Below are 22,159 nucleotides of genomic sequence, written 5' to 3'. Positions count from 1 at the left end.
CCCTTTCGATTCTTCTTTGTCAATCTTTCTTTCTCTCTCCAGTGATCTAAAGCGCAGAGTGAGTATTCTGATCGACGGTTCACTCATCATCTCCCAGGTGAAACCTGAGGATGCTGGGAAATATACCTGCAGCCCGAGTAACAGCCTTGGGCGCCCACCTTCTGCATCAGCGTACCTGATAGTGCATTGTGAGTCAGTCTACTGATACACAACTAGATCTTAGAAACACTACATCTTTGTTTTTCATCTGAAAACATTTGTCCTTTTCTGGTGCCCCTACAAATTCAGATGCTGAACTACAACTGCAGTATGTAGGCGAGAAACAGCCAGAATACAATCGATTTGGTATTTTTACTTCTTGTCAATATATCCCGCTTAACATACAGTGGGTTCAAAAATCTGAAAAACTTCTGTTTTGTTGAATGTGATCATCATGTATGTATGTTATCCAGCATGATTTTAGAATGACCCAAACCATATTGCGCTTCTAAAACTAAGAACATCTGACGTTTGTAAACAATTTCACAAATTTGCATACAGTACATTTGATTAGTGACCTTGTAGTCATAATGCCATAAATGTTCTTCCAATTTGTTGTAAATAATACATAGTTGAATAAATAAACCAACAAATAAATAAATTGTTGAATTAAAAGAATAAAGTATTCATTGTAGTAAATTTTCCAGTTTGTTGTAAATTAATGAATCAAGAAAATAATTAAATGAAAACAGATAATAATAATCATACATACATAAATTCAAAACACTAATGCAAATGATTTTAAGACTTCCTGGTGTAGGTCATTTATACTAAATGATGATGTCCTGTATTACTTATGATACAATGACAGCCATTCACTGTAACAAATCCTTTTTAGATGAAGCAGTGATTCCCAATTTCCTATTGTATTCCGTTATGTCATACATGACATAATAGAGGAATTCTCCTTGATCCTAAATCTATGACAGTGGTCTAACTCTCCTTCAGCACATTATGCCTTTTCATCTTGGGGCAAATCATTTTTACGTTTACATGTATGCTGAATAACGGTGGTATATAACAGATTTACTTGCAGAGTGATCTTTTGTAATGGATGAAAGGGTTACTTTAGTCTCCTGTCATATTCCATCTCAATACATGGGCACGAGGGTGTATTAGCTTCAAATGCCACTGTTGGGCAGGCTGATACTTTCTATTTGCAACCGAGAGATTGGAATGGCCTTCCGTCCCCGGAGTCTGAAACAGAATTGAAACAGTGACCTTGAGTCAGTAAGCTAGCAGATCACTCAGTCACGGCTCACGTCCTCCACACAGACAGACGGATGCAAAGAACACGGGTTTCTAGACATTGTAGAAAAAAAACATGTTGCATTTGCAGTAAATAGCGATGGGAATGAACGCTGCAGAAGTGGCTGTGGTATCCAAGGCAACAGACATTTCAGATTCCCTCTCTGGGAGGAAGCCTGTGTCGGACCAGCTTGGCACGGTTGAAGTGGCGGAAAGGGATTACATCATAGCAGAAAGCCCAGACTGCAGGAATTTTCACCTGTCCTCTGAAACAGTGTTATCCGCTGGCACATAGCCTGGCCGCCCATGTGTGTAGCGAGCAGAGGCACAGGGAAAGTGTATTTGACAGTAAGTGAGAAAAAAGGAGGGGGGAATTTAAAGGGATGACATCATCCTGTGTGGAAGCCCTCTTCTCTGCAGTGACATCACCTGCAGACTCCGGCAGGCTGTTAGCATGGGCGATGGCGGCCCCGTTGGACGTCTGCCGGCATTGCAGGTCTACTCCATGCATTAAGACTGCCTAGGTTTTTTTCTTTCCTCCTCCTCTTCCTTTTCTTTGCCTTAGCATTCCTGTCCTCCATCCTCACGACTCCCTTCTGTTCTTTTCTCAACTCTACACTTCTTTCTGGTCCACTCCACACACCATCCCGTCCCTCAGCTCCACACAGGGTCTAAAAATAGACCCTGGCACTTTGCTAAGCGATAAGATGGAGCGGTGGATTTCTTCAAAGTGTTCGTTTCGGAGCACCGCTCCCTCTCGTTCTCCAGCATGCTGCGGTTGGCTGGAGTCTTCACTAATAAGAGACTGTGGTTTATGAGTCACATGCAACTGAATCTCTTTTTACAGTATTATTGATACACTTTGCTTTAGATGTTGTCTATACATTATAAAGAATATAAATAATGCTGTTGTTCATGCTTTTTTGCTCAAATTAATTAATAGTGGCTTTTCACAAAATTTATTGTTTTTTTCCCTTCATGGCCTGTGATATCGCACAGTTCTGTACATGCAGTTGATTGACCAAATAATATGTTATTCATGGTGTTTATTTGTTATATTTATGTATTATTTTTTCATTCAGAAGTTTGGGGTTGGTTATGAGCTTATGCTCAATAAGACTGCATTTATTTGATCAAAAGTACAGTTAAAAGTAATATTATAAAATATTATTAACAAATAAAATAACTGTTTACTTTCATGTATTTTAAATGTCATTTAATCCTGTGATTGCAAAGCTTAATGTTCTTATGATCTTTTAGAAATCATTGTAATATGCTGATTTGGGGATTAAGTAACAGTTGTGCAGCATAATATTTTTGTGGACAATTTGAAAAAATCTCTGGAGGAAAAAAATTGAATTCAAAAGAACTTCATTTATTTTATATAGTTTTTTTTTAAATAACATAAATGTCAGAATGTCTGAAAAAAAAGACAGTTTTGATTAGTGCAATGCATCCTTATTAATTATTATTATTATTATTATTATTATTGTCATTATTAAATCTTACTGACCTTAAACTTTTAAATGATGAGACAACTTAAGACTCCGTTCTACAGTAAAATAAATATTGTAGTCACTAAATATTTGTATAGTTATCTCTCAAAATCGAAATTGTTTTATACAATTAGAAATGCCATTATTGTGCCTTGGAAGCCAATTAATTTTCCTTGGGAAATGCTTTCTTACTCTTAACACTCCCTGTTTAGTCAATTGAAAATGTAAACCAAATTTAGTGACAAAACAAAAATTTCATAGGGATTTGGGATCTTTTTTGTGGCTCTCTCAATTAAAATCAGCCCACAACACCCTACCATCGAGTTATGCATGGGCAAACACATCTCACATTTTCTGTAAAAAAACATATTTTAAACACAACATATAAAAAACATAACATACCAGTCTCAGTGTGAGCTAGTTCAGACCTTTCTGCCTCATTTCACACTCTCATTTTAAGTACGTAAGAGCGAAAAGTTCTTTATTAGTGTACTTCTCCAACCGTAGTTGATTTATTCAGAGGATCTGTGTTAATGTTCCAGACTAATGGCTCAGAGAGACATCCAGTTCAAACTCCTCTCATCTGTCTGACAGTTTAACAATGTCTAATTTTATAACATCTCTTTATAACAGCGCTTATGCTGTATTCAATGTTTTTATCTCGTTATATCCTGTAGACCCTGCCCGTGTTGTAAACATGCCGCCCGTTATTTACGTGGCTATCGGACTGCCGGGGTTCATCCGCTGCCCGGTGGATGCCAACCCGCCTGTCACTTCAGTGAAGTGGAAAAAAGACGGCCTGCCTCTGCGGATAGAGAAGGTGAGTCCAGCAGGACAGTGATCTCAGTGTTTTCACAGATGCTGTCATGTGGGCCTCAGCTCTCTCTCTCTCTCTCTCTCTCTCTCTCTCTCAGCTGTGTGTGATGGGTTTCATTCACATTTCACATTGATCTCAAAGTCTCACACAGACAAAGATCACTGGCTCCACTTCATATGCTATAAAGCAAAACGTAGAATGACTGACCTTAGTGAAGAAACAGGATATCACTTTCATTCTCAAACCCTGTTCTTCCTCAGTACAGTTGGCTTTTGAGGATAGTGGCCATGTAGCTGAAAATGTGCAGGCTTGTCATGTTACATCTAAAGTGCTCTGAGAGCAAATTCGCTCCACTGACTTCGCTGAATGCAATAGTTGTATGGCTTGTCAGGGGTATAGCAACCATTATAACAAGAAAAAAAAATCCTCAATGGTTTGACCGTGTCAAAAACAGCTCTGTTCACAGTGACCCGTTTTGGTGCATGTCTTTATAAAAAGTGCTAATGAGCACATGGAAGAGGAAAGGGGATTTGCAAATAATCATAAGAAATATAAAGTGAAGGCCTTACTACTTCTGGAGGTGCAGCTGGATCACAAACAGTGGGTACTGATCCATCCTTGAGTTTGAACTTTTTAGCAAAACCTGCCTTGAAGTGTCTCTCTTTCAGAAAGCAGTCTGGAGTAAAATGATTTGCGCAGGCATAAATTAATTTAGGTGTATTCGATGGTACATTACCATCAAAAACAAAACAAATTCAGTGTGTCTACAGTGGCTCTGATTTCAGGAGAAAATGAAATTTTTAGTGCATGTTTTTATGATTTTTATCTTTCCTCTTCAACGGAAGAGAGAGGCGGGGTTAGCAGAGCACATCAGCATTTAAAGAGACATGCACAAAAAACAGGTCGCTGTGAACAGAGCTATTTTTGTTGCAGAATGGTAGATTTTGAGATATGGGAAACAATTTTGCTGATTGTATGTGTGCTGATGTTTCTCTCTGTTGCAGTACCCTGGCTGGAGCCAAATGGAAGATGGAAGTATTCGAGTGTCTGAGGTGACAGAGGACTCTCTCGGCACCTACACCTGTGTGCCTTACAATAGCCTCGGTACAATGGGACAGTCCCCTCCCGCCCCTCTGGTGCTAAAGGTAAAAAATTTTACTTGTAGGTTTTATTTGAGTTAACGTTTCTTTATTTACCTTTTTATTATATCATTTATCTGCATCAGTATAATGTGTTGTTTGCAATGGATAGGACCCACCCAAATTTCTGGTGGTTCCTGGAGGGGAGTACAGGCAGGAGGCTGGTCGAGAGCTGGTCATCCCCTGTGAGGCAGAAGGAGACCCATTCCCCAACATTACATGGAGAAAGGTAAGCCACATCCTTAAGGATCCTTAAGTAGGATCATGTATCATTGAATGAACTGAAGTATTTGCTAGAAATGTTTTCTTTTATTGGAGAAGGTAGGGAAGCCCAGCAGAAGCAAGCACAATGTCCTACCACGAGGCAGCTTACAGTTCAAATCTCTCAGCAAGGAGGACCATGGGGAGTGGGAGTGTGTTGCCTCCAATGTCGCCACGAGCATCACTGCCAGCACGCACCTCCTAGTAATCGGTATGAGGTGTTGAGACAAATAGAGTTACCCCATGACGCGCAAACACGACTTGCGATAAAGTGATTTTTCCATACAGTGATGAGTTTTGATCAAATTAGATCAACAAGCCTTAAAGGTGTTATTTTCCTTAAAGGTGCACAAAGATTTTAGTTTATATTTTGCAGGACACCATTGGTCTTTGACTCTGGATTCCCACAGTCATTGAATTTTTTTTTTAATCATGGAAATTTCGATATTGAATATATATATATATATATATATATATATATATATATATATATATATATACATATATTTATTTTTTTAGTTCTGCTCTGATGTAAAATACCTTTTTGGCTAATGATTATTTCTATTTTTTTATATTAGTATTAGTATTTTGAATTACCTGTTATTTCTATATGTTTAGTTTGTTGTAATTTTAGCATAATTTTTATTTATTTTGTTATGTACTTTTGTTATTTTTACAAAAAAAAAAGTTTTCTTTTCTATTTCTATTTTTTTTTTTTTTTTTACATTTTTTTTTCAGTTTCAAGGTAGCATTTCCACTTTAATTTTTTTTAGTTCTAGTTTTTCATGTAGTATTTTATAAATACTAAGATTTTATTTCAGCTTTATTTAAGTTATGGTAATTTTATTATTTCATTTGAATAGTTTTAGTTTTAGCAGTAACTCCTGTTCACTTTCACTAAAACTATGTTGAGCAAATGATTCTATAAGGACTTTTGTTTCAGTGAGCTGGTCTAACAGGTCCACAAATAAGTCTAAATGACTCCTTTCCAAATTATCTAAATAATAATAAAATAATAATAATAATAATCCTTCCCTTTCAGTCGGTCACTCTCGACGCCACGTCGGATGACCGACGAATATGGGATATCGCTTCGATAGACCAATCTACTTCGAGTGTAAACTAAACGAGCCAATGCACATTGGCATGCAATTATTGCATCCAGCTGCCGCTGATCACTGCGTGAGTATAAGAGGGCAGCAGGTGCAATGCATACCAGTTTTTCGCTTCGGAGCCGAGCGTTAGTATCGCTCTGCTCAACTGTGTTTGCTGTGAACTACGGGTTCAGCACGCTCTCGGAAGCTTCGTGTGTTGGCGAGACGGCGCTTCAGCGGCGGTCGTTCCTGTGTCGAGTGGATTGCACACTTCAGGTTGCACTACCCCTGTCGTGTTGCAAGCGGCCAATTCCCCTGTGCGCCTCAGCACTAAAAGAGCATTTCCTAAAAGAGCAAATTTCTCTAAAAGAGCTTCACGGGTGCGTCTTTATAAAGACGACGGATCGTCCTTATAAGGATGCCGTTTCACCCGTGCGTTTCTGGGTGCGGTCGTTACCTGGCACCGGGTGATGGTCACGATCGCTGCCTCACGTGTCTGGGCGTCGAGCACGCTGAGGTGGCTTTCGTGGATGAGTCATGTTCTCACTGCGGGAATATGACCATCTCGGAGCTGCAAACCAGGCTCCGCTACCTTCAGGGGGGCGGAGTCCCGTTGCCGCGGCCGCGATCTGGGGCTCGTTCTGGTGGCCGACAGACGAGAACCACTTCCGGCAGTAGCGCGAGTGGTTTGAGGATCACAGTGGTGGCAAACCCCGCAGGGAACCAACCCTCTGGGGACCATCACTCCTCTAGCACCTCCGATCCAGTGGAGCAACCCACGGAACGCGCTGGGCCCTCTTCAAGGAGCGTACCAGCGGTATCCAGTGGGACTCCCCCCGACCAGATGTCGATCTCAGCATCGGAGGGAGAGCTGTCGGATCACGGTTCGGTTGCGCTACCGTCCTCTGGGATGGTGACAAAGCCTGATTCGGATCCCGAAGTGGCAGCTATGCTTTCCCGGGCCGCCGAGAGGGTAGGGCTCGAGTGGAATCCCCCACCGCGTCCCGAGCCCTCACGGCTGGATGATTGGTTTCTCGGGGTGGTGCGCGCTGGTTCTCAGCGCCCCACCCCAGTGCCTTTCTTTCCGGAAGTGCATGACGAGCTCACCAAGTCGTGGATGGCACCTTTTACTGCCAGAAACCAGCCGGTGGGCTCCTCCTCCCTCACCACCCTCGAGGGCGGTGCAGCGAAGGGGTATTCAGGAATCCCGTCGGTGGAGCGGGCGGTAGCGATGCAATTGTGTCCTAAGTCCGCCGCCTCCTGGCGTGGAGACCCGGTGCTCCCTTCCCGGGCCTGTAGGCACCTGTCTGGTCTGACCGGCAGTGCCTATGTGGCTTGCGGGGAAGCTGCTTCCGCCTTACACGCTATGGCGTTACTGCAGGTGCACAAGGCTAAGGCACTGAAAGACCTGCACGAGGGTGGTCACGATCCAGCGCTTCTGGAAGAGCTCCGAACCCGCCGGCTGCAGTGCCCCAGCCTGCTCGTCGCCGAGGGCAGCCCCCTGCATCCGCCCCTGCTCACGCGTCGCATCTGCAGCAGCCTCCAAGTGGTGCCGTTGAGCTGGGCACAGGCAGGCTGCCCCTCCCGTCCTGGCCCCCGTCAAACCTGACGGTAAGCAGAAGAGCAAGAGGCCCTGGGACGGGTGACCCAGAGAGAGGTAGCTGCTTTCTGGGGGATGGTGTAGGCACCTCTCCCTCCCCTGGAGGAGGGCCAGGCGGAGAATTTGGAAATCTCGACAGGAGAGTAGTTTCCTCCCTCTCTGGGTCCCAGGAGGGCACGGAGAGTTGCGGACGGCCAAGCACCGGACCTCACTCATCCTCCTCCTTCGCCAGATGGCAGCTGCGGGCGGTTCGAGAGCGTCAACAAAGGCCCTACTCACGCACCCTCTGCCAACCCGTGGAACCAGGTGAGCCCTGCACCCCACACTCGCATCACACTCCGGCCTGCTCACAAGCCGCCCGAGTTGGGCCCCTGTGTTCCACCTCGCTGCCCCACTGCGGGTACGGCTGTGGTTCTGCTGGTCCCGCTTGTACGGTTCTTAGGCGCCTGGTCAGCGCTACCCAGCCCGTCTCGCTGGCTTCTGCGAACCATCAGCCTCGGCTATGCGATTCAGATCGCCCGGCTTCCCCCCAAGCTTTGCGGTGTCCGCTTCACTACAGTGGAAGCGTCCGATGCCCCTGTCTTGCGGAAAGAGATCGCAGTCCTACTGGCGAAGGCCGCGATAGAGCCGGTCCCTCCAGCCGATATGAGGAAGGGGCTTTACAGCCCGTACCTCATTGTACCCAAGAAAAGCGGTGGGTTACGACCGGTCTTGGATCTGCGAGTTTTGAATCGGGCCCTCTATCGGCTACAGTTCAAAATGTTGACACAGAAACGCATTTTCAGGTGCGTCCGTCCCCAAGATTGGTTTGCAGCGATCGACCTGAAGGACGTGTACTTTCATGTGTCCATACTTCCGCGCCACAGACCTTTTCTGCGGCTTGCGTTCGAAGGACTAGCATATCAGTACAAGGTCCTGCCCTTCCGGCTGTCCCAGTCTCCCTGTGTCTTCACGGAAGTCACGGAGGCAGCTCTCGTTCCTCTCAGAGAGCAGAGTGTTCGCATTCTCAATTGGCTGATACTAGCACAGTCTCGAGATCAGTTGTGCGAGCACAGGGATGTGGTGCTCCGGCACCTGAGCCTGTTGGGCCTTCAGGTCAGCTGGGAAAAGAGCAAACTCTCACCATTGCAGAGGATCTCTTTTCTCGGTATGGAGTTGGATTCGGTCGAACAGACAGCACGCCTCACAGAGGAACGTGCGCGGTCGGTGCTAGCCTGCTTGAATACGTCCAAGAGCAGGACGGCGGTCCCACTGAAACTCTTTCAGAGGCTCCTGGGGCATATGGTGGCCACAGCGGCACTTACACCGCTCGGCCTATCACATATGAGACCGCTCCGGCACTGGCTTTATGGCCGAGTCCCGAGGTGGGCGTGGAAGCGCGGCACTCACCGGGTCCAAGTTACACCGGCCTGTCGCCAAACCCTCACTCCGTGGTCAGATCTGGCATTCCTATGGGCAGGGGTGCCCCTAGAGCAGATCTCCAGGCATGCTGTGGTTTACACGCATGCCTCCACCACCGCCGGGGGGGCCACGTACAACGGGCATGCAGTCTCAGGGGTTTGGACGGGCCCGCAGCTGCAGTGGCACATCAATTGCCTAGAGTTGTTAGCAACGCACCTTGCCTTGAACCGTCTCAAAGGTCTCTTACGAGGCAAGCCTGTGCTGGTCCGATTGGACAACACTGCGACTGTTGCGTACATCAACCACCAAGGTGGTCTGCGCTCTCGTCGCATCTTGCAACTCGCCCGCCACCTCCTCCTTTGGAGTCAGAAGGTTCTGAGGTCACTTCGTGCTGTTCACATTCCAGGCCTGCTCAGTCGTACAGCCGACGAGCTGTCTTGAGCAATGCTCCCGGGAGAATGGCGACTCCATCCCCTGACGGTCCAGCTGATTTGGAGGCGGTTCAGAGCCGCTCAGGTAGACCTGTTTGCTGCTCCAGAGACCTCTCACTGCCAGGCTTTCTACTCCCTGACCGAGGGAACTCTCGGCACGGACGCACTGGCACACAGCTGGCCGCGGGACCTACGCAAGTATGCGTTTCCCCCAGTGAGCCTTCTCGCACAGACGTTGTGCAAAGTCCAGGAGGACGAGGAGCAAGTCTTGCTAGTAGCGCCATATGGGCCTACTCGGACCTGGTTCCCCGAACTAGTGCTCCTCTCGACAGCCCCTCCTTGGCTGGTTCCTCTGAGGAGGGATTTACTGACTCAGAGACGGGGCACCATTTGGCACCCGCGTCCAGACCTTTGGAAACTCCATGTTTGGTCCCTGGACGGGATGCGGAGGTTCTAGGTGACCTACCCCAAGAGGTAGTTAACACCATCACTTCGGCAAGAGCACCGTCTACGAGACACGCCTATGCCTTGAAGTGGAACCTGTTCGTTGAGTGGTGTTCTTCTCGCCGAGAAGACCCCCGAAGATGCCCGATTGCGGCCGTGCTATCCTTTTTGCAGCAAGGGTTGGAGCGAAGGCTGTCTCCCTCCACCCTCAAAGTCCAGGTTGCCGCTATTGCTGCGTACCATGACCCTGTGAATGGGAAGTCTTTGGGTAAGCATGACCTCATCATCAGGTTCCTTAGAGGGGCCAGGAGGTTAAATCCATCCCGGCCCCCCTGTATACCCTCTTGGGACCTGTCTCTAGTGCTTAAATCACTACAGCAGGGCCCATTCGAGCCTTTGCATTCAGTTGAGCTAAAGTTTCTTTCATTGAAAACTGTGCTCCTGCTTGCACTGGCCTCCATCAAGAGGGTAGGGGACCTGCATGCATTTTCGGTCAACGATTCGTGCCTAGAGTTCGGGCCGGCTGACTCCCAGGTAATCCTGAGGCCCCGGCCTGGCTACGTGCCCAAGGTTCCCACTACACCCTTCAAAGACCAAGTGGTGAACCTGCAAGCGCTGCCCCTGGAGGAGGCAGACCCAGCCCTGGCTTTGCTTTGTCCTGTTCGAGCATTAAGGTGCTACGTGGACCGGACGCAAAGCTTCAGGACCTCAGACCAGCTCTTTGTCTGTTATGGAGGCCGGCAGAAGGGGAATGCCGTCTCTAAGCAGAGGATGGCCCACTGGATTGTGGATGCCATAACCCTGGCTTATCAGGCTCAGGATGTGCCCTGCCCGTTCAGGCTTCGAGCTCACTCAACTAGAAGTGTTGCATCCTCGGGGCGCCTCGCTGACAGATATTTGTAGAGCTGCGGGCTGGGCGACCCCTATCACGTTCGCTAGGTTCTATAGCCTTCGTGTAGAGCCGGTATCCTCCTGTGTTCTCACCTCAAACGGGTAGTGGCACTGAGAGGCCCCGGTTAGTGTCGGCTTGCTAAAACTGCTCCAGAGTGTCCGAACTGTAGACCCTGTTGAGTTCCTCCATCACCCTAGGCAGCTGGACGCGGCGGAACGTCCGGCGCCAGGCCTTCATGATGAATCCGTGAGAACCATGGAAGGCTGGGCTCCATATTGAGACCTAAGCGGTACTCGTATGTGTATAGTCCACGGTATAGCCTTAGAGCCCGTGTTTCCCCGGCAGACTTCTGCCTTCCCAAGAGGGCTTTAATCACCTCAAATTTCTCCGTATACTCCTAAACGGATGCTATATGTGTATTTGCCTCCGAGACCTCCTTTGGGAAGGATGGGGCTTCCGCAGCGTCCCGGCTCCAAGCGGACCGGGTACGTTTTCCCAGTGTTATCCAATCTCACCCAGTGAGGTAGTGCTTTGACAATGGTGAGTGGAGCTACTTGTTCTGAGCCCCGGCCTACACCTAATAGGGGCGCAGGCGGCTCGCACAGGGCACTGGAAGGGGCAGCACCCATGGCGCTTTGATAGGGATCCCATATTCGTCGGTCATCCGACGTGGCGTCGAGAGTGACCGACTGAAAGGGAACGTCTCGGTTACGTATGGTAACCCTCGTTCCCTGAAGGAGGGAACGGAGACGCCACGTCCCGTCGCCATGGTTGCTGTACCGCCGCTGAGCTGCCGGGTTCCCGGCTCGGCTCCTCAGCGAAAAACTGGTATGCATTGCACCTGCTGCCCTCTTATACTCACGCAGTGATCAGCGGCAGCTGGATGCAATAATTGCATGCCAATGTGCATTGGCTCGTTTAGTTTACACTCGAAGTAGATTGGTCTATCGAAGCGATATCCCATATTCGTCGGTCATCCGACGTGGCGTCTCCGTTCCCTCCTTCAGGGAACGAGGGTTACCATACGTAACCGAGACGTTATCTAGAAATAGTATATCAAAAATTTTGAAAAAAATGAAACATGTTTTCTGAGAAGGTTAGTTGTTATCTTGGTAATCACCTTCATTATATTAATGTAGCTCATTCTAGGACATTGATATGATTGGTGTCTTCATTTCATGTAAAGCACATCACATTAATAGCACTTGTCAAAAGAATACACTTGGTGTAAAGATTACTTGGTATTGCTATTAAGCTATGCAGTATCTTACTTTGAAGTATATGTGCATGCAGACTTAAACTCTTCTAATAGAATATATTCTACATAGAATATATCTTATAAATTCAATAGAGGAAAGTAGTGCAATTTCTGACGCCCTCATGTTCTTTATCTATAAGTGGTTATAGTGCAGCTGTAGATCAACACTGCTAGCTCAGTCCTTATATTGCTGCCCACTGTTTTGGCATGTCCAGATGTCCAGTGTGCTATAGGGCATGTTTGGATTTATGTGGCTGCAGTGAAACTGTCAGCTAAAGAAACTCTGTTGGGACGCTGGTTAGTAGCTAAGCAGCAGCTGCTAGGTTAAACTGTTAGCTATTCAGTGAGTTCCTTTCAAAAAGCTCTCTGAACAAAAGGATTTTCCTCAAAAGCATCCCCACTGGCTAACGGTTAGCTGTAGAAAAAAAGATTAAGAATAAATGATGCACACAGAGTCTGTTTGTTTGTGTTAGCCCAAGTGTTTGTGTTAAGACAAGTGATCTAATGGCTCTGACCGAGGGCTTTTTACAGACATACAGACACAGAAAAATAAAATATGTGACCTTGCTTTAGATTTTGTTTACAAGTGTGTGTTTATATCGAGTGTGACACGAGTTGTCCTCCTCCCACAGGCACAAGCCCACACCCCCCCGCCAAAGTCCATGTTTCGGTCTCGACGACCTCGGCCAACGTCTCTTGGGAGCCCGCTTACGACGGCGGCTTTGAGCAGACATTCTCAGTCTGGTACGGCCATGTGTGAGTCATCCCAGCATGCTTTGCTTTCTGCTTCTTTTCCTAACTGTTGACCTGAGCTCCGCTGCTGCTGTGAGGCTGCTACATCTGGGGGCACTTTGTGCAATGGGGCGAAACCTTTCCCCCTAGGGGTGAGATGACCAGCAGGGCCCTCTGATCATGAGTCGGACATGCTGTTCAAATTAATGTCAGTGCAGCTAAAATGTTAAGAGTTGTAAGAGTTATAATTATGGGTATAATATGGCATGGCATATAATTAATTTCTAGTTTTATGTAACATTCTTCAAACTCTTCATACTGGAAGTCTTGAACAAAGATAGTCATCCATGAGTAATCTAGATTCACTGTTTTCTTTATTGAGTTTTCTTGTTCTACGAGCAGTTAGTTAGCATGTTGGCCATGTTAATCAGACTCATAATGATAGAATTGGAATGGCATGATACGGCAGTAAAATCCCTCCACAGAGTCGTTATGAGTCGAGCTGCATGCAAAGTACCTTATTAAGTTGACGAGACAATGTTGGTGTCGTGTGCAGTTCGACTGCTTTTTAAACACTTCAGCACACTAAAAATAATTCACTTATTTCAGTAAGTTGCCAAGGGAACATTCTTCTGCCAAGAAGGTCTTTTTCAAAAGAAATGTACGTTTTTGTGCATGAGTGTAGGTAAACGATGACCAAATTTTCATTTCAAAGACAATATAAATGTCTGGGTAATATTTATTTTGAGTTTAACAGTACATGTTTAGAAGTAGAAGTTCACACTACATCTTTGTCTCAACCCCAGTTTTTTTTCCAAAACATTTTTTTTATTGGTAAAATAAAACAATCTTGTGAAGTGGATTGAAACGGTCATTTTATTACATTTGCTAGATATTTACATTTACATTTAACAGACTTGTTTATCCAAAGGGATAATTAATAATTATTGTGTATCATGATTTTTGTCACTTTTTTGTCATAATTTGGATTAATTGCAGAAATGAACATATTGCACATAGTGTTAATCATAATATAGAAAACATCAAGTGTAATTTTCTAAACAATGTTAAGTCCAGTAGAACTTCTCAGATGTGATCTTCCAGTTTGTACATACAGTACAGTTTGGTACATTACAGTATAGAGCCCTGAGAGATTCTGATGATTCTTATGCATGAAAAGTATTTATTAAAGTAAAGATTTTGTCTTGTGCCTTCGCGCAGTTCAGTGATATTTCACAGTTTTGATATTTTAACCATACGCAGAGAACCAACTATATTGCAAGTAATTACTGTATCATAATTTGAAAAGTTTTCATTACTTGCTTTGGGAAGGTGACATCCAGGCTTTAAAGAGGTGCCTCTGAGGTATTTTTCTTAATGACTTGTTCCATAATGGCAAACTCTCGCTTCTGGCTTAATCATGCCTCTCTTCATCTCTCTGCTGCCCATGCCAGTGCTTCTGCATCCCTGTGATTCTGTTCCCTGTGTGGCGCTGTCCTCTTCGATATTCACTCGCAATATCAGCATTCTATAGCTTTCTGTGCTCCTTCCCCTATAGAATGATACATGCTTCGCTATAACCGTTGTTTGTTTGCTTTGGTGGGTACGAGCAAGAACATCTCAAACGTTTGACTTTAAATCTCCTTCAAAAACTGTCTTTTTTAGTGATATTTGGTACTTGCTCATTTTAGAACATAATTCTGCAGTGTCACACCAGGTGACAGATGGCAGCAGTGTTTCATGGGAATGTAGCATGAACAGGTTTAGCATGTCGCAAGCCCTGGAGACAGATTTCACTCCTTTTTGAGCTATAAATAGTAATGAAATTTAGTTTGAGAGTTTAGAGACATGCATGACTGTTATATGGAGGAGAAATGGAGGACAGTTTAAGGATTATATGGCCTGGGAAGAGAAGTGTGTATAGTTTTATATACTATGTATTTTCAACACATCTTTTGTTGTGTTCTGACTTCCTGTTACTGTTTCACGTGATCCTTCAGAAATCATTCTAAAATGCTGAGTTTGTACTTAAAGGGGGGGTGAAATGCTCGTTTTCACTCAATATCCTGTTAATCTTGAGTACATATAGAGTAGTACTGCATCCTTCATAACTCCAAAAAGTCTTTAGTTTTATTAAATTCATAAGAGAAAGATAGTCTGTACCGATTTTTCCTCGGAAAAACACGACCGGCTGGAGGCGTGACGTGTGGGCGGAGCTAAAGAATCACGAGCGCGAATAGGCTTTTGCGTTGGGAGCGTTTGGGAGCTGTGACATTACCGTGAGGGAAAACCCATCATTCAAAACAAACCATGGCTTTCAGTCAGATTCAGCCGTTTATTTATGATCCAGAATCAGATCCAGAGGCTGAAACTGAACGAAAGCAGCAGCAGCAACGACTCGCTCTGAGCGGGGCTCGAACCCGGGTCTCTGGCATGGGAGGGGACGCACTAACAAGGAGGCAGAGATATTTAAAGCAGTTTTACTCACCGCCTGCGGTTCCAACACACGATCGTGACCCTTTTTCGTTGGGATTGCATCATCCTTAAGAAATAAACGATACGCAAATCTGTCGTCAAACTGGGCCTTGTGAACAAGCATCTTCGAAATGCAGGGAACAAAAAAAAACACTTGCACAACTCCGTTGATGCTCTGTAAAAATAAACTCCATCCACTGGTCCCTTAATGCTGTTTTTTTTTTTTTTGGTAATCTGTGCAGGGTTGTCTTGCCCTGGCAACCAAAAACACACTTCTTTTGTGACTTTTCATGACGCTATCGCTCTGATCAGTGAATCGCTCTGATCAGTGAATCGCTCTGATCAGTGAATGTCTGTTGTGCTCTCAGTGCTGTGCTATACGGGAACGCGCGCTCTTCCGGCAGAAGTGCCTTAGGACCCATATCAGGAAATTCCGCTCCATCTAACGTCACACAGAGCCATACTCGAAAAAAAAACTTTCCGAAACTTGTGACAAACCGGAAGGAGTATTTTGGGCACAAAAATACTCCTTCAAACGTACAACTTAATTTTTGAAACTTTGTCCATGTTTAGTATGGGAATCCAACTCTTTTTAACAGTGTAAAAAACTCAGTATGCATAAAATAGCATTTCACCCCCCCTTTAAGAAACATTTGTTATTCTTATCAGTTGAAAACAGTTTGTGTGCTGCTTAATATTTTGTACATATTTTTATCAGGATTATTTGATGAAAGGAAAGTTAAAAAGAACAGCTTGTAACAATGTAAGTCTTTACTCTCATGTTTAATTTATATATATTTTTGCAATAGACATTGCAACTCTAACTGAAAGAATCGTGGCATATATTAATAAATGTATATATATTTTTATTGTTGTTTTCCATCTTCTTCATGCTAAGGATGAATAGGATGCAATTATAAAAAAATAAAAATTAAAATAAAAGTTGCTTTAGATTGAAAAACACTGATGTGAATTCTCACCCGAAAGTTCAGAGTCTGTACTGAGTACTAACTTGAGTCCTTCCACACATCCAAAAGCCAAAGAAGAATAGAAGCCCCATGGAGGATGAAAGCATGTTAATCCTCACCCAAGGGCCAGACTTTCCTCACTGTTATGCTTCCGACTTCTTAGATCATCCTTATCCTCTGGCCTGATGTGTCCACCACAGGTGCCCATGCGATCGGAGGCCTGTGCCAAGAGCTGACTAAAGGTGTCATTTGAAGCATTGGGCAGTGTGACTCATGCTTTAAAGGTTGTGTGTGAATGGCCTTTAAAGGTGACCCACGTGAGATTAAACAACAGCTTCCATCAGCCTTGTTGACGCAGATAGTTGGCGTGTTCCTGCTACTTCCTGTGCATTGCAGGAGAGGTGCTGAGCGACCGCTGAGATGCTGTGAATAACACACATCTCAAGAGCCTGTGAATTATGCTATAAGGGCATGAAGGAAGTGATCAATTATACCTCAATGGAATATTATGACTCACCAATAGGATCGGGGTGAATGACGTAAGCACTCAATTCCTTACTGTTTTCTTTTTGAAAGTCATCAATATTCCTAACACAGTGAAATTTCAACATCTCAAATGATGCCTTGTGTTTAGCACAGCATTCTGTGAGAGAAATTACATTTTGAACTTTCTTGACCAACTTCTTGCTTCTTGTATTAGAACGATATATATATATATTATAACATACAATATTGCAATATTTTTTATGTGAAAATTATTTATATATAATTAATGTTATATATATATATATATGTATTCAAAATAATTTTTTGGTGTGGAAATTCATTCTATATTTCTAATGTTATAAATGAACAACTGAAATATATATATATATATATATATATATATATATAGAGAGAGAGAGAGAGAGAGAGAGAGAGAGAGAGAGAACTAGAAGTTTTTTAATGTAATATTATTTATTATTACTATTATTATTGCTATTATTATATCATTTTTTTTTATATTAGACTTATCATTTCTATATTAATATTTTTTTAACATTAAAACTTTTATGATGGATTGTCCTATTTTAAGACGGAATATATATAATAAATATATTATATTTGAATATATAATAATTTCAGTGTGAATTTAGTCAGGACGTCCCGTGGGAGCCATTCCATGCATGCCAAGGGCAGCAGTTTATCAGAATGAAGCAAGCTGACTGTAGGTGCACTTTGAGAATGCAAAACTACTTGCAATGGACATGTGCAACAGGACATGATGTCACACTCTAAGGCAAACAATACATTGCCAACATAAAAAAAAAATCACTTCTCCACAACATTGTAGCCATTCTGACTGTTTTCTAACGGAGATGTATTGTCCATAAGACTCCTTTAAAGCCATATATTAAAAAAGGGCTGTAGGGCATACAAGTCACACTGAAGATCTATGAGGATATGTTTGTAAAGATCAGCAGTCAAAATGCAATTGCATCCTTCGGAATTTCCACTGGGAAACCGTGAGACAGTTTTGTGTTATTGGATATCACTGAGCACTCACACTGAGCCAAACAAGCTGTCTTTTTGCGTCTAGCTACAGGCAGTGCTCTCATCAGTATCGTGAGCGACATGGCAATCATTATTGGAGCGTATGTGCATGTATGCTTGTGCCGCTCTGAACTCTTTCCATCTGTGCATGTGACTCCTCCTGCAGGGTGAAGAGGGAGCAGTTAGGACCACATGACTGGCTGTCCATGCCTGTGCCCAGCGGCCAGCACTGGCTCCTGGTGCAAGGCCTGGAGTCTGAGACGGCCTACCAATTCAGCGTCCTGGCCCAGAACAAACTGGGGACGGGCCCGTTCAGCGAGGTCGTCACTGTGAACACACTAGGTTGGCCACCTACATGATACAACTTTCAGTGACAAGATCATCTCTGCCTGACAGAAATGCTGTTATTCCGACTTCTAACGGTTTTAATACATGATCCTAACTATATTACACTATATTATTTATTTTGCTTGACCAAGTTGACCAAAAGTGACTGAAAAACTGTATTATTTTAGTATCACTGAGATACTATTACAGTTTTTATTGATATTGTAATAATTTGTTTTTAATTTTTTTAAATTAAATGTTAGGTTAAGTTTTGATAATTTTGTTGTGTTTTTTGTTGTTGTAATTTTTAGTAGTTTTGGTTTTATAAATTTTAGTACATCAAGTTTAACTGAATTAAAATGAGAAATGTTGCCTTGGCGACTAGCTGAAAGAAAAAGTTTTTTATATATTTTTTTATTTAACTTTATTCAGTTAATGTTACATTTAAAATGTCCTTTTTTATTGTAATAACCAAAATGTGTGTGTGTGTGTGTATATATATATATATATATATATATATATATATTTTTTTTTTTTTTTTTTTTTAGGTTAATAAATTTAGTTTTAGTTTTAGTTAACTATAATAACCCTGCTGTGAAGACATATTTTTAAAGACAAGTATTGACAGTGCTCCACTTTTTCCACATTTTGTTATGTTAAAGACTTATTCCAAAATAGATTAAAATCATTATTATCTGGTGCATCCTGTTTCCACTGGTCATGCCTTGCTCTCTCATTGGCTGTAGCTTGTCGAGACACCTGGCACACGTGATGTCGAGTCGACAAGCAGGGTTGAGGCTAGTCAGTACCTGGATAGAAGACCTCCTGGGAAAACTAGGTTGCTGATGGAAGAGTTGTTAGTGAGGCCAGCAGGGTGTGCTCATCCTGGGGTCTGTGTAGGTCCTAATACCCCAGTATAGTAATAGGGTGTCCAGGCCAAATTGCCACCACCAGCCCTTGTAGCTGGTGTGTGGTGAGCACACTGGTGCCGTTGTCCTATGGCTGTCAGACTGGGGCGAAGGAACACCACCCTAAGCACACAGCCAAGATAACAAAGTAATGGCTATGGAACAACTCTATGAACGTCCTTGAGTGGCCCAGCCAGAGCCCAGACTCGAACCCGATTGAAAATCTATGAATAGATCTGAAAATCTGACACTCCCCATCCAACCTGATGGAGCTTGAGAGGTCCTTTAAAGATGAATGGGAGAAACCGCTCAAAAATAGGTGTACCAAGCTTGTAACATCATACTCAAAAAGACTTGAGGCATTAATTGGTGCCAAAGGTGCATCAACAAAGTATTGAGCAAAGAATAATTATGAACAGTACTGTACATGTGTTGTTGTTGTTGTTGTTGTTTTTGTCATTATGGGGTATTGTTTGTGGGATTTTGAGGAAAATAATGATTTTAATCCATTTTGTATTAATAAGGCTGTAACATAACAAAATGTGGAAAAAGTGAAGTACTGTAAATACTTTCCGGATGCACTGAATATATTTATTTATTTAATATATATTGTTTCCAAAATATGTTAAGTAGCTCAACACTAATAAGAAAGAAATGGTTTTTCAGCATGTTAAAATGAACCAGTGGTTTACTTTGTTGTTTCTAGTATTTCCTATAAGTACCCCAGAACCACTGGTGCTGCTTACCCCACCACGGTGCCTCACAGCCAACCGGACACAGCAGGGAGTCCTACTCACATGGATCCCTCCAGCCAATCACACGTCACGAATTGATCACTACATCATGGAGTTCCGTCTCGGGGAGAGGTGGGATGTTCTTGATGATGCAATCCCTGCTGCAGAGACAGAGCTATTGGCTAGAGACCTGGTTCAGGTATGTCTGTGATGGCTATTTCAAAAGACTGACATATGGCTCGTATTGGCATTCCTGCCAGTGAAAAAGTGATTTCTAATACTGTTTCGCTAAAAGAATAATTCACCCAACAATAAAGGTTTAGTCATCACTTAGTCACAATCATGTTTATAAGTGTATATTATTTTGGTGAAACAAAAAGCAAAAAGTTGGGAATATCTCCCTCAAGGAGTAGATTTCTCTTTGTGTTTCTAATGTTTTTTTTTTGCTTTTTAGTTTAGTTTTTAAATATATTTTTAACATCTAGATGCAAATTCATTTAAATTATTTCAAACTCCTTGCAGCTTTCTAATCTATTAGAACTAAACTTTCATGTCTCATTGTTTTGCAGGAGGCCTGGTATGAGTTCAGAGTGATGGCGGTTATGGAGGACGTTGTCAGTGAGCCCAGTAACCTAGTGGGAGTCTCTAGCACAGGTCAGTGCTCTGAGGATTTTTATACTTCGTATGGTTTTTGAAAATGTACTGAAATTTACTCCACATAATATCATGTTATTTAGTGACATTAATGGAAGGAATAGATTCTGAAATAATCATGGTTTGATGAGACTCTGCTGCCATCTGCTGGATTTAATATGAATTGCACAGTTTGTTTGAATCATTTTGGGGAAATAAAACAAGTCCATATTTAGAAATATTGTATTTATTGTGCTCTTTTTTCACTCTAGTAACTGTATTAATGTTTCTGTAAAAAAAATTTAAATCTCTCAAACCACAGTTTACTGAAATTCCAAATTGAAGAATAAATATTGTCCAAAGAAAGTTGAAGTTATTTTTAGAAGTCACTTACGCTCACCAAGATTGCATTTATTTGATCACCAATTCAGTAAAACAGCAATATTCTGAATTATTATTACAATTTAAAATATGTTATATTTTAATATATTTTTTAAAGTGTACTTTGTTCAGTGATGATAAAGCTAAATGTTTAGCAGTCATTACTCTAGTTTTCAGCATCATGTGATCCTTCAGAAATCTTTCTAATATGCTGATTAGAACTATATTTATTTGAAATAATGTTTTTTTTTTTTGTGATTAAGATTTATTTTATAATCGTTTCTATTTTATTGACAGTCCTAGTTCTGTTACCACTTTCCAGTTATTGACAGTCACCCTTGAAAGGTTGAATTTAATAAATAGTAGATTAGCTTATGTAATGCAGTCAGAATTCAGTCACTACTTGAAGTCAAAATAAACACAAGGCTGCCATTCAGTCTTTGCTTTCCTTTCTCAAAGCTTCCCACAGTGATTTTGAATGTATTTTGAATGTTTTTATGAATCGAGATAGGTGAGTATTTCATTCTGTTTCAGTCTTTCAAATCTTTCCTTCTGTAAACTAAATCAGCCCACACTAACATTGAAAGAGCTGCTGTGTGTGTGTGTGCTGAATGCGAGCTTGTTTGTGTCTTTCAGACTACTTTCCGCTGCCTGAGGTGCCAGACGAGGGGCTGGCGCGGCCGGTGGTGGCAGGCATTGTGGCCACCATCTGTTTCCTGGCAGCAGCCATCCTCTTCAGCACGCTAGCAGCCTGCTTCGTCAACAAACAGAGACGGCGTAAGCTCAAGCGGAGACGAGGTCAGTGGTGCCCTCGCGGCAAGAATGTCCTCCTCTTTCTCATCCAACCCCATGCCCTTCACATCTTACCCTACAGATGGACTTGCGACTCAAACAGACTGGTCGTTTTTTTAATGATTTATCTAAGTAGTTCTGGAAAACACTGAGAAACTTTCCATGATGTTTAACTTTCAAGACGTTCCCATAATCTTGTTTCCTTGTAGAATGAAGAGGTTAAAATAACAGGCAGTTGCCACAATCACAAAACTGATGATGCAGCGGAATTTCTTTACATTTTTCAGGATGCTTTTCATCAGGAAATGAGTCTTTTTATGCGTGTCTGAAACCTCTAATCTGGTTTTCTCTTCAACAGACCCCCCTCTGTCTATAACACACTGCAGAAAGAGCATGGAGACTCCGTAAGTAATGTCTTTTAAGACTTTTCCCCCTTCTCCCCTCACACCTCAGTTTATTCAGACAGAAAGTGGAGTGTGCTTCTTAAATCAAGGCATCCGACAGGCACGCCTCCTCGTTTAAAAATCCTGTAAGAAGACCCATTAATTACTGCTCA

The 22,159-nt window shown here is 43.1% G+C and overlaps 1 protein-coding gene across 5 annotated transcripts in view; it reads left to right on the top strand.

Moving 5' to 3' along the window:
* LOC127942181 (protein turtle homolog B-like) overlaps positions 1-22,159 on the top strand; it is an 89,752-nt gene that overhangs the window by 45,936 nt on the left and 21,657 nt on the right. For 3 of the 5 annotated variants that reach the window (XM_052537824.1, XM_052537821.1, XM_052537826.1), the window contains exons 7-17: positions 43-188; positions 3,461-3,603; positions 4,605-4,745; positions 4,852-4,968; positions 5,061-5,211; positions 12,753-12,876; positions 17,995-18,170; positions 19,770-19,996; positions 20,367-20,451; positions 21,448-21,609; positions 21,962-22,007. In XM_052537824.1, coding sequence (XP_052393784.1) covers positions 43-188; positions 3,461-3,603; positions 4,605-4,745; positions 4,852-4,968; positions 5,061-5,211; positions 12,753-12,876; positions 17,995-18,170; positions 19,770-19,996; positions 20,367-20,451; positions 21,448-21,609; positions 21,962-22,007 — 1,518 coding nt within the window. The remainder of the gene's footprint in view (positions 1-42; positions 189-3,460; positions 3,604-4,604; positions 4,746-4,851; positions 4,969-5,060; positions 5,212-12,752; positions 12,877-17,994; positions 18,171-19,769; positions 19,997-20,366; positions 20,452-21,447; positions 21,610-21,961; positions 22,008-22,159) is intronic. The other 2 variants (XM_052537825.1, XM_052537822.1) reach the window with 1 other exon arrangement.

This window comes from Carassius gibelio, chromosome A21 (genome assembly GCF_023724105.1).
Source record: "Carassius gibelio isolate Cgi1373 ecotype wild population from Czech Republic chromosome A21, carGib1.2-hapl.c, whole genome shotgun sequence".
Classification (NCBI taxonomy): domain Eukaryota; kingdom Metazoa; phylum Chordata; class Actinopteri; order Cypriniformes; family Cyprinidae; genus Carassius; species Carassius gibelio.
Note: the sequence above shows the minus strand (reverse complement) of the source record. Positions and strands in the feature narration are given on the sequence as shown.